Source organism: Dinoponera quadriceps, unplaced genomic scaffold (genome assembly GCF_001313825.1).
Source record: "Dinoponera quadriceps isolate SergipeBrazil2010 unplaced genomic scaffold, ASM131382v1 scaffold2915, whole genome shotgun sequence".
NCBI lineage: Eukaryota > Metazoa > Arthropoda > Insecta > Hymenoptera > Formicidae > Dinoponera > Dinoponera quadriceps.
Window position 1 is genome coordinate 525,193 of NW_014556924.1, and position 12,458 is coordinate 537,650.

General features: G+C 32.1%; 2 protein-coding genes across 3 annotated transcripts in view; both read left to right on the forward strand.

Annotated features, from left to right (window-relative positions):
* The window catches only part of LOC106748507 (ATP-binding cassette sub-family E member 1), an 8,183-nt gene extending 5,147 nt beyond the window's left edge, over window positions 1-3,036 (forward strand). For both annotated transcript variants that reach the window (XM_014627103.1, XM_014627102.1), the window contains exon 9: window positions 725-3,036. In XM_014627103.1, coding sequence (XP_014482589.1) covers window positions 725-772 — 48 coding nt within the window. In that variant the 3' untranslated portion in view covers window positions 773-3,036. The remainder of the gene's footprint in view (window positions 1-724) is intronic.
* Window positions 3,037-3,957: 921 nt separating this feature from the next.
* On the forward strand, window positions 3,958-12,136 carry LOC106748479 (laccase-5-like). Its single transcript, XM_014627021.1, has 11 exons — window positions 3,958-4,482; window positions 5,166-5,385; window positions 6,392-6,521; window positions 6,951-7,108; window positions 7,420-7,711; window positions 9,294-9,498; window positions 9,862-10,049; window positions 10,527-10,737; window positions 10,924-11,130; window positions 11,554-11,796; window positions 11,880-12,136. Exons 1-11 carry the CDS (start codon window positions 4,389-4,391, stop codon window positions 12,062-12,064), a joined length of 2,133 nt encoding a protein of 710 aa, XP_014482507.1. The 5' UTR covers window positions 3,958-4,388; the 3' UTR covers window positions 12,065-12,136.
* The last annotated feature ends 322 nt before the right edge of the window (window positions 12,137-12,458 follow it).

Genomic DNA, 12,458 nt, shown 5'->3' on the forward strand with positions numbered 1-12,458 from the left:
ATATATGTACGATTTTTTAGTATAAAACGTATTTTTACACAAAATTTTTTCGATTTTATTTATATAATTGAACAATTGGTATTGCAATTTAGATTTGAAATAAAAAATTACAATTACATATATACATACACAGAGTTGAATATTTAAAAATATATAATATTACAATAACATTAAATAATATTATTTTTTTAATATTAGGGGTGGATATATAATCATTTATTAATATTTTATAAATATTATTTAATATTAAATAATATTACGTGTTTATAGGGTATATACGAAATAACAGTCATGATCGATTCAGCACAACACTTGTAAAAATGTTATTTTGTACGTATATATTCTTTTATTTATACCGTCACATATAAATTGGCATGATTTTCCTCGCTTCTGACGTCATTGAAGGACAGTCAGAGCGAGTATCCAGGAGGTTTAAATATCTTACAATTACAAAGAGAGAAAATTTTCGAAATTTTCGATGTTCGAATACCGAGTTTGAATGTTCGAAGTTTTTGAAAGTAAATGAAAGTTTTAATATGCAGTATATATTGTAATAAGGAGCGCTCATTGGAATAACATGAGGCTACAACAAACAGTAGTGCGAAGAGGAAAAGACTAGTAAACGAAGCTACACTGCATATATTTCAATATACTTTTCTGCAATTTTCGTGTCCCAACAATCGAGAACGTGATTTCTTTTTTGAATGAACTTTTCGTTTTGCAGGATTTGGAGCAGAAGAGGGCCGGTCAATATTTCTTCTTGGAGGAATAAGATGCATAGTATTGTGTGTGTGTATGTGTGTGTATGTGTGGCGGTGTATGGTAGAATATACAGAGTAGACAGAATACCGTTAATAAGGAGTTTTTTGTAAATCTTTATACTTTTTAAAGGTCGGGAATGGATGTTTTTACGATATGATATGATATATATCGTATATATCGATATTATTCGACGAAACTTAACTATCAACATTTCCGCTGGGTAAAATTATTATTTTACTGCGCGAGCGATGCAAAAAAATGTACAGCTAAAGATGCGTAGCTGCCGAATATCGGGACGAATAAGTGACATGAATTGTGTACAGGAGAATCGAAAGCTCACCCTCGCAGACATTGATTTCGTGCATTTACTAGCTATTTATATAATTTGTGTATATTCGATTGTCTCGAACGCGAGGAAATCTCAATGTCACAGGCACACGTTTACATGTTCGGTTCGATGAAATAATATTGAAAATCGCGAGAGCCACGCGCAACTGAATCGTCAACGAGGAAATTATTTCGTTCCGGGTTGAAGGTGCAGGAACGATGCGTTATATATCTCTCTCGATACACGATAAAAACTATAAAATTATCTCATTATTTCTTCCTGGATATTTATTTCGGATTAATATCACAATCTCTTTTTCCCGTCATTTCTTTCGTCCTTATGTTTTTCTCCCTTGTACTGATATAGGAACCTCCGTATGTAAGATTTTTTTCCTGGAGGGGGGGGAAGGGTAAGACTGGGTATAAATCAAGGTTCCCCGTCTACAGTAGCGAAGTCGTCAAATCTCCGCTTGTCAGACGACGCACACACACACACACGTGTAAATGTTCCTACGATCAGCTATACATACGACTGAGCTGCGTGCGTAGCTCGACTGTCTACTGAGCGGCAATATAGAGAGAATTCTAATACGCGGGAGAGGGAGAAACGAAGGACTTATATGGAGGTTCTATCATCGTCTATCGTTGAATGAAAGTTATATATCCTTTTCTTATTCATGTTCTCGAGTTAACAGGTAATAAAGTTCAAACGAATTTTTACCTGAAAGTAATTGTGCGGGATATACGTGTGTGCATTTGAAATTCAAGTTAACTTTATCAAACCGCTGGTTGTATTTAGAGTGCGGTCGTTAAGAGTTACGATATTCAAATTTTTTGTTTATGCTTGCACAGAACGCCAGCACATTTTTGCAAGTGCAAACGTAATCTCAAGGCCGCCGATAAATACTTCGTTGAAAATTCGTCTTTTCCTCGAAAATTCGTCTACGTCGAAATGACAGGTATTTCGGAGAAAAGAATTATTTTAGATAATGGAAAAGTGTTCCTTAATTACAGAGTATTTGAACCGTGACGTAGGTCTTACATATGTATAAACTTCTGATTCCGTGTAAATGTATGCATGCCTATTTAAACGTAATGGTACCAATTTTATCAACGTTGTTTTATCAATTTAATTTTATTTATGTGCCTGCAAAAGAAGAGACGTGCATCATCGTACGTCTCCCTAATAGGCGAATTCGAACTGAAGCGATTCGGTGAAATTCTTGAACGTAAAATTATTCGATTGTACAATTCATACGTAATAATAGATATATATTTGCTGCAATTGCGACGCAAATACCTTAAGACTCCAGGATACTCGCTATAGCTGTCCTTCTTTGATGACGTCAGAGGCGAAGAAAATCATGATAATCTATGTGATGATATATATGTGGAAATAAAAGAATATACGCACAAAATAACATTCGTGATCGATTCAACACATTTGTAAAAATGTCTGAACGCTCTCCTCTATCCTAAATAATTAATAAATAACCATAAATTAGTGTAACATGCAACTTACGTTTTTAACTTATCTTTTTTTGTGATTTCTGTTACATTAATTTATAGTTATTTATTAATTATTCAATTTAAAAGAAAGCGTTCTGATATTTTTACAAAAGTTTTACTGAATCGATTATGAGTGTTATTTTGTGCGTATATTTTTTTATTTTCATATATACTGTCACATAAATTGGCATGATTTTCCTCGCTTCTGACGTCATCAAAGGATAGCCATTGCGAATATCCAGGAGCTTCAACTTTCTGACAGTAAGATTGGGATTGAATGTGACTTCACGGTTAATTTATTTTACAACGTGCATCTGCTGTTTCTCTCCTTAAGGAACATTTCATATTTATTATTTAGTTATTATTTATTTCTTTTTACACATTTTGTACATTGGTTACATAAAAATAAATAAAACAGAGCATAGGGTCCCAACCTTACTTCCCTGGATACGTTGAAAATCCACCTTGCCGTTAGAACGTTAAAATCTCCACATATTTTCTCTATTCAGATATACAGTGAAAATTTTTGTGTTAGAAACAGTCCACCAAAATTTTGTCACTTTGAGAAGGTAAATGTTAATAAGGAATATGTTAATTTACTATAATATTTGTATACTTTTTAACATTTCCCCTATATTGAATTAGCACAAAGGTTTTAGTAAACCGTTTTCTTATAAATGCATAATATTATTTAATACTAAGTAATATTTCTGGAATATTAATAGATGATTATATGTCCGTTCCTAATAATATTTAAAAAATAATATTATTTGATAATATTATTGTAATATTATATATTTTTAAATATTCAACCTTATATATTTATTTATTTATTTATATAATTGTAGTTTTTTATTTCAAATGTATTGCAATACCAATTGTTTTATTATATAAATAATGTTATATATATTTTTCTATATTGTTATTTTTTTAATATTCTAAAAACATTTTTTACAACATGNATAACATTCTTAGAATATTATAAGAATTATTTATTATTATTTTAATATTTGATAATATTCATATAATATTATAGGAATATTACGCAACTTATAGCGTTTTAACACATTTTTTTCTGTATAGAACACAATATAAATATATCAAATCACAAAATCAGTATCGGATATATTTCGAGTATATTTTTAAATCGGCTACGCGACAGTTTGGTAAATCTAGTAGTCTAATCAAGCAAAAGCTGGAATTTGGTAAAAGAATGGCAGTAAATATGTATAAAGTGCAAAATGGGAAATATAATTATTTCTCCACTTTTTTTATGTTAATATTGGCCGAGTTAATATTGATGTATTTTTAAAATGAACCTCTCCGGTTACACTTTAATTTTTATTGTAAATATAACAACATGCTTTTCATAATCGTATGCAGATCATTATCATAAACGCTAGATTTTACGGCATACTTACGATTGGGCGCTTGGAGTGTACTTTTTTTATTATCGTATCTTAACAATGTACCCTAAACGTAAAAGCTATGATGCTAATTATTCGTTTTACACTAGCTTTACACTTAATATAAGCATTGAAAAAAGTTAAAATGGAGCTATTACTTACGTAAAATAAACGAAGTCTTGGACATAAAACGTAAATTTTACACCAACTTATGGACTTACGACAGAGCTGATAAGAGCTGCGCGTGCAGAATATTAAGTCCAGGAAAATTAAGTCGATAGTAGGTAAAAACGTCACGGTAACACAAGTTGTTTATAAAATCACGAAAAAAATAAAAGCACCGGCGCATCAGAATTGGGTTTAAAAACATCAGCACTTCCTGCTATGCGAGTCTCGCAGTTTTTTTGCAACATGCAGCCACCCGCAGGGACGTTCGTGCTATTGCTTCTGATATGTATGAACGTGCAGTTTTGTAAAGGTAAAGGAACACATAACATGTAATAAGAATCTATTTGAAAAGGATATTGGTAATTTAAATAGAAATAGGAAGATTTTAAGCGCAGAAGTCGGAACAATAAATCTTCTGAAAAATTGTACAACTCAGTACAGCAGTACAACCCGGGAAAAAAATTATTATATATGATTATATATAATTATATAAAATCATATCTGAATTTTGTCCATATATGTGGTCTCATATATGATCATATATACGAAAGAAAATTATGTTAGGTCATTTACTTAAATGTCGATATCACGTGTTGTCGAAAGCACAAGTAGCCGCAAAGCATTTACTTCGATTGTATTTTGCGTATAATTTGTAAACAACAGTATTTTTTCGTTGTAGACATATATGATTTATATCTAGTCAAATTTCATATATGGCAAGTTTCACATATGATTCTTTCTTTTTCCCGAGTCGCCATATAATACAGAAAAATCGTAGAGAAAATGAACATTTAATTTTCAGTTTCACTCTTGCGAGGAGACATTACAAGAGACTGTTTATACGTCGGATCATTTCACGCATCTTTTTTTCATTTATCCCTCGTTACCTTGCATCCATTTTACCTATTATTTTTAAGTATTTTCAAATAAAACTATATTTGTTTCTTACCAGCAGGGCGTATGTGAAAAAGTTCTGTCGTTATGTTAAAATAGCATGGTGGGCTTGGTGGTGGTGGTCAACGAATCCGTCAGTAGCGGCATCAACAGCAACAGAATCATCAACTGCTTATCCAGATACGTGTGATATATGGCATACGGAGGAGAATGGTGACTGGTCAACGCCAGAAGAATGCGCACGGCCATGTGGAGAAGAAGACGAGCCGAGATATTGTTATTATCGATTCGTCATCGAATATTACACGGTGAATAACGCGTACGTACTCTTGCATAGTATATAATTTAAAATTTTTCATGAAAATGAGAAATCCGTGCGGGAGATTTTGGTTGATGAAAAATCGATTTCAAATTGGCCAAAGTGAGACTTATCGCGTCTCTTGATGGACGCAAGAAAATAGCAGGGGAGACGACCGGACCTGGAAGTCACACAGGTCGGAAGTTACGAAACTTATATTTCACGTGATAATAAAGGAAAATATTCTTCTTTATAGTAGCTTGTTTATATCGTGTTAATCGATGTACGAAACGGCGTGTTAATCGGATGTACAGCCGCTTAATTATTCTCAACGAACATAAAGTAACGGTTATCCTATAAGCGTATAATATTATTTAATATTAAGTAATATTTCTGGAATATTAATAAATGGTTATATGTCTACTCCTAGTAATATTTAAAAAATCATATTATTTAATGTTACTGTAACGTTATATATTTTTATAAATTTTTTCAACTCTACGTATATGCATAATATATAATTGTAGTTTTTTATTTAAAATGTATTGCAATACCAATTGTTTTATTATATAAATAAAGTCGAAATCATTTTGTGTAAAAATACATTTTATACTCAAAAAATTATATATATATATATATTTTTTTTTTTTATTTTAATTAATTCTAAGAACATTTTTATAATATACCAAGAATATTATGTAAAGTGGACATATAACATCAATAGAATATTTCTACAATATTACAAAATATTACATAATACTTTTAGAATATCATAAGAATATTATTTTAATATTGAATAATATTTATATAATATTTTAGGAATGTTATGCGCTTATAGGATGTATAAATGTTAGTTGTAATTTCCTACTTAATAATATAACTGTTATTTATATATAACGCGTTTGTTATAACAGTTATATTATTGAGTAGAGAATTACAATTCACAATTATATAACTATAACTTCGTGTTTGCTGGGTCTAATATTGATTTGAAAAGGTTTGTTCATTAGATTTCTTTTGCATGCAGGGCATGCGATTTATGTCAACCACCGGTGGATGACTCAAGGATAAATTCAACATGCCAGTGCATTATAGGTGATGGATTTGAGAAAACGGTATTATCTATCAATCGTATGATACCAGGCCCGAGTATTCAGGTATGGATTCAAGATGATAGTAGCAATATATTTCCCATCAATATTAATTGTACAGGTTGCCTCACATTTCTGTCACATTATTTTCTTAATGAAAGATTCCTCGGTCGATTTGGAACCGAATTTTTCTTAATGAAAATGTTTCGCGAGACGTCGATAATTTTTTAATTATATATGCCGTTGTATAACAGCTCGAAAACATTTACAAAATATTATGTCAAAATGTTTATAAAATTCACGTGAAATCAATGTTCCAAAAGATTGATTTAACGTTTCGTGCTTACTGGGTATTTTGCTTTGACGTCTTCAGTACTCTTTTCTAATAAGGGGGTGCCTTTCATGCTCCCTTCTTATCATTGCCATTCCTTTCTCTTACGATAATGTATGGAAATTCTGATATTGCCGAGTTACAAACGAGTAATGATTTGTCAGGTTTGCAAGGGTGATGTTATCATTGTCGATGTAGTTAACGAAGCTGACGGTACTGAGGTGTGTATACATTGGCATGGAATTTTTCAAAAAAGTACTCCATACGCCGACGGTGTACCGCATCTGACGCAATGTCCAATTCTGTCAGCCAATACTTTCAGGTAAGGTATAATAAATAATTCGGACGTTAATTCTCTCCGTACCCGAAACTGAACCAAGCATTTCTCTACATCGTAAAAACCTTAATATTAAACAATATTATGTGCTAATAAACAATATTACGCGTTGAAATGTTGCTGCAACTTTGTTGCGCTGTATGGAAATACATAATTACACCTCGATTTCGCACGTCCGTTAATTGTCAGCGTTCATATCTCAGTTACCTACCATCTAATGTTAACTCCGTAATTTTCTAATAGCTTGAGTCCCCTTTTAGCATTTACCAATGTTAACCTACCCTGCTTATCTGTAGGTATAGCTTCGTTGCAAATAACTCGGGTACACATTGGTATCACTCGCATGTACTTACGCATCTTATGGACGGACAGCTTGGATCTTTAATCATACGCGATCGACCTGAATGGGAGTTTTTCGCTTATAGCGAAAAGTATTTATACGATGAAGACGTCCCGGAACACGTAATTGTGATCAGCGATTTATTTCATACATTATCGACAGAACGTTATCCTGGCCTATTTAGGCAACAAATGGCTAGAGGACAAGCCGCGGAAAATTTTTTAATTAACGGCAGAGGCGATTGGACGGTGAGAGCGATTTTCAATTACAATAATCATTATTTACCTCGATAGTAATTTAATAATCGAGAATTAAAAATCTCATAATATTCATATATCAACAATTAAGGTACCGATTCATGAGACACTCGTACTGCCAGTGACGACATGAAACAAATCTTATGAGTAATCGAGTGTTAATACTGAAAGACAGGTGTTCAAGAGATAGGGCTACTTCTTTGTTCAGGAAAATGCCAGGAACTTTTTAGACAGACCGTGTACATATTGTCGGAAAAGAAGGAAAGAGATCGATCACGTTTTGTTGACAAACTTCATAATCTAGTAAACACTACCCTATAAGCGGAATATTATATGAATATTATTAAATATTAAAGTAATATTCTTATAATATTATAGGAATATTCTGTTGATATTACATATCCACTTCATATAATATTCTTGGCATATTATAAAAATGTTCTTACAATATTAAAAAAAAAGAATAATATAGAAAAAAAATATATGATTTTTTAAAATATAAAATGTATTTTTACACAAAATATTTCGACTTTACTTATATAATAAAACAATTGATATTGCGACACATTTGAAATAAAAAAACTATAATTATATATATTATATATGTACGTAGAGTTGAATATTGGAAAATATATAATATCACAATATCACAATAACTTTGAATATAATATAATATTATATAATATTATTTTAATATAATAGAATATAATATTATTTTTTAAATATCATTAGGGATAGATATATAACCATCTCTTAATATTCCAGAAATATTCCTTAATATTAAATAATGTTATTAAAATATTACAATAGAATATTTATTGCATTATTACATTTATATTACATTTAATATTTTAAAAATACTGTTACGCTCGCGCGGGGAAATAAAACGAGACAACGTTAAGTGAGAAACAACTTCAACTATATATTTGCTATTTACAAGAAAGCACGCGTAACTCGCAGACTCAAGCTCTCTCTCTCTCTCTCTCTCTCTCTCTCTCTCTCTCGCGAAAGACCGATGCGCACGTCGCGGCGATTCGACCGCCCCAGAGAGAATCTCCTAAACCCGTTGTTTATCGGTCAATGCTAATCATCTGTTGTTGACGACTCGTTGTCAAGAGAATCAGCTGTACATTCAGAGCGCTAAAAGCGCGGGCATCAAGACACGGGCGTAACAATACACTCAGAATATTACTTAATATTAAGTAATATCACGCGCTCATAGGATATCAGTAACATCTATTATATAATGACTAACATCTATTATATAATGACATATAATGTTATAATCTGTTATAATATAACAGTTACATAAGAGTTATATTAAGTTAATTTCGAAAGCGAAAAACTAATCTTTGAAATGCTCCCATATAGTAGAAATGTCCAATATACATCATAAGGATATCCTAAGTATATCGCGATGTCTTTAAGATGAAATCCCAATAATATATTTTGGGCATTTCTTCTATACGTAGGTTCTGGCAAGAAATCTTTGTGATTCCTTATATCTCGGCATTGTCAACATATATTACGACTTGGCTGTACTCGAGATTGATATGTTTCATGATTTTTATAGGATCCTGCGACTAATAGGAGCAATAATATTGCACTTTCGCAATTTAGAGTAAGAAGTGGAATAAAATACAGATTCCGCCTTATCAACGCATGCGGTACAGTTTGTCCAATCACTTTTACAATTCAAAATCATCCACTGGAGATAATTGCTACGGATGGCGAAAATATGGTGCCTAGAACTGTAGATGGTATCATCTGTACTTCAGGTAATGTCTATTCGATGTATAATCGACGTTTCATTCAATTCCGCGAGCGACCTAAAAATATCCATTGCCCTTACCGGGGGATTCATACCGCATCCAACGTCCGACATACGACTGACGATATCCAATAGCAGGACACGTTTTCTGGATACAAAAATGTTGTTAATTAGGAGACCCTATAAAATAAAATCTTCTATTGAATATCGGATTATCATACGTCGGAGTTTTGAATATTCGAGATAAATTATCGATCACTAGCTTGGCGGTGATAAATTCCCGTAAGGAAGATGTCAGCCTCGCGCAATTTTTATTCTCGATAAATAAAATTGAACTCCAGATATATCGATGAATGTTCCATGAACCTAGGTGAACGTTACGATTTTGTTCTAAACGCGAATCAATCCTTGGGTCAGTACTGGATTATGGTGCGAGGACTCGGTGAATGTGAAAAAACATTAGCTTATCAATTGGGAATCCTCGTTTATGAAGGCAGCCCCACATCATCACTGTCAGCCAGGCCAAATTATTCAAACATATCTCAACCTCAGAGTGTCGTAAGTATATCGGGTGTTCCTAAATTTACAATAAATTACACTGTATAATTACAATAAATTACACAGTAGACGGAGTAAAATATTTAGCGAAATTTTCTTAAATTCACAATTAAGAAAAACAAAAGGTAGAAAGTGCCTTGATTATTCTCTACGCACGATTTGTATAAATAAATTCGACGGTATCATTATGAAAAAATATGCAAGCATTGCCGTAGCAAGCTCGAGCTCAGGTGGAGAGGTTCGCTTCGAAAATCGCTAAAAGGAGTCGCCTCGTGTGCACGGTGGTTTTATACGTGGGAGTAGTGTTGTTATGTATTTATTAATTGTAAACGGAGAGCATTTTGAGAAGCGATAAAGCCAATTTCAGAAATTAATTGTGCGTTTTTTTTTTATATGATTTTGCGAAAACTTTCGGAGCAACCCTCGTAAACTGCGTTCATATGATAAGATATATTAATATTTAGTAAAACATTTCAGATTAATCCTCTGAATGCCTCGAACTGTGATGTTAATGTCTGCATAGACGATATACAAAAAGTATCATACTACGACGACACCAAAATACCGTTGGATACAGAACCGGATATAACATTACCAATGTTATTCGGTTTTTTTAATTACAGTTTATCACAACAGTCTATGAATTCACTATTTAGTACGAAAGATCCGGATTACAAAAAATTCTTCGGTAAATATTATTTAATATACGAATTGAAGAAAAAGTTGAATTTGAATTGAATTGAAAGTTAAATTTAAAAACACAACGAGACAATGAAGAAAACGTGTGATAAACACGTGACAAAGATTACCACATGTTCATTCTTGTGTGATACATAATCTGTGATAAATATATTTTTGTGTATGTGTTTTTCAGTTGCTATCGATGGATCTCATCTAAGTGCTCAAATTAACAACATTTCGTTTAAAGACCCACCTTCACCTCCTCTCTCGCAGCACATAGATTATGAAAAGATATGTCCAAATGCGTACACGCCGCCTACATGCACACAGCCATGCACTTGTACCGATGTTTTTCACATTCCTTGTAAGGCAACGGTAGATGTGATGCTCGTTGATATAGGTATGTATGTGTGTGTGCGTTTATTGTACATGATACTTTCAAAAATATACAGGGTATATTTGAGAAAACAGTGACTTTGAAGTGAAAAAATTTGGCAAAGCCAATAAGAGTCGAGCGCCAGATGTTGCTGTGAATAAATACAGGTCAGATATTATATTTAAAATTAAGTTCATCTTCGGATACTGTGGAAAGTCGCTTCATTGTTTACAAAGCATCTGGACATGAACTTAAAACGATCTTAAATATAACATTTGACTATATGCTTGTGTGAATATCGATCTATAAAGTTCACTAGTATAAATTAACAATTATAAATTAACCGCACAATTAATATAAATTAACAGTTTTAATAACGTTAAAATGTAAATGGTGAATCGTTGTTGTACTGAATTATAGGATTTTTTAATTGTAATGTGTTCACAGACAATATAAACGTACTAAATCATCCGTTTCATCTGCACGGTTATAGTTTTTGTGTATTACGGTCGCGCACGTTCCCTGATAAACAGGACAACAGTCAAATATCATCAGAAGATATAAACAAAGTGTTGCAAGAACATCAGGAAAATTTGAAAAATAATATTTATAACTCCTGCGCTCCTAAAGATACTGTAGTTGTACCAAGTGGCGGTTATGTCATCTTACGTTTTGTGGCCGACAATGGAGGTTAATAGCGTTCATACAGCTATAGAATATATATACACACGTATACATATGGACTGCGTTCTCACGTCTATGTTAAATTGCAGGTTGGTGGTTCTTCCATTGTCATTTCGCTTGGCACACCGCGGCAGGAATGAACGTTGTTTTCCATGTTGACTGCCCGGTACCACCTGAACCAGAATGCTTTCCAAAGTGTTATGACTATTTGCCACCACCGGTAAATGAATATGGCCAGTATGAACATGATCAGGATGAATACTGGGATGATTAATTCAATTTATTCCACGATTAAAATGAAAACATTTTTTTAAACGGCACCCTGTTTTTTAACTTTTGGTAATTTCCCGAGAAGAAATGATTATGTATGATTACATAGAATTTTATATAATTATATATAGTCATATATAATCATATTTTACCGGGAAGTTACCAAAAGTTAAATAACAGGATTCCGTTTAAAAAGACAAACTTTTTATTTTAATCGTAGAATAAATTGAATTGTACATATATGATAATATAAATTGTATAAATATGATGAATAAATTCATTCGTTCGCATAAATAAAATCATATATATATGTATATATATGATTCAATTTATTCATCATATTTATACAATAATAATATAAATATATATGATAATATAAATTGTATAAATATGATGAA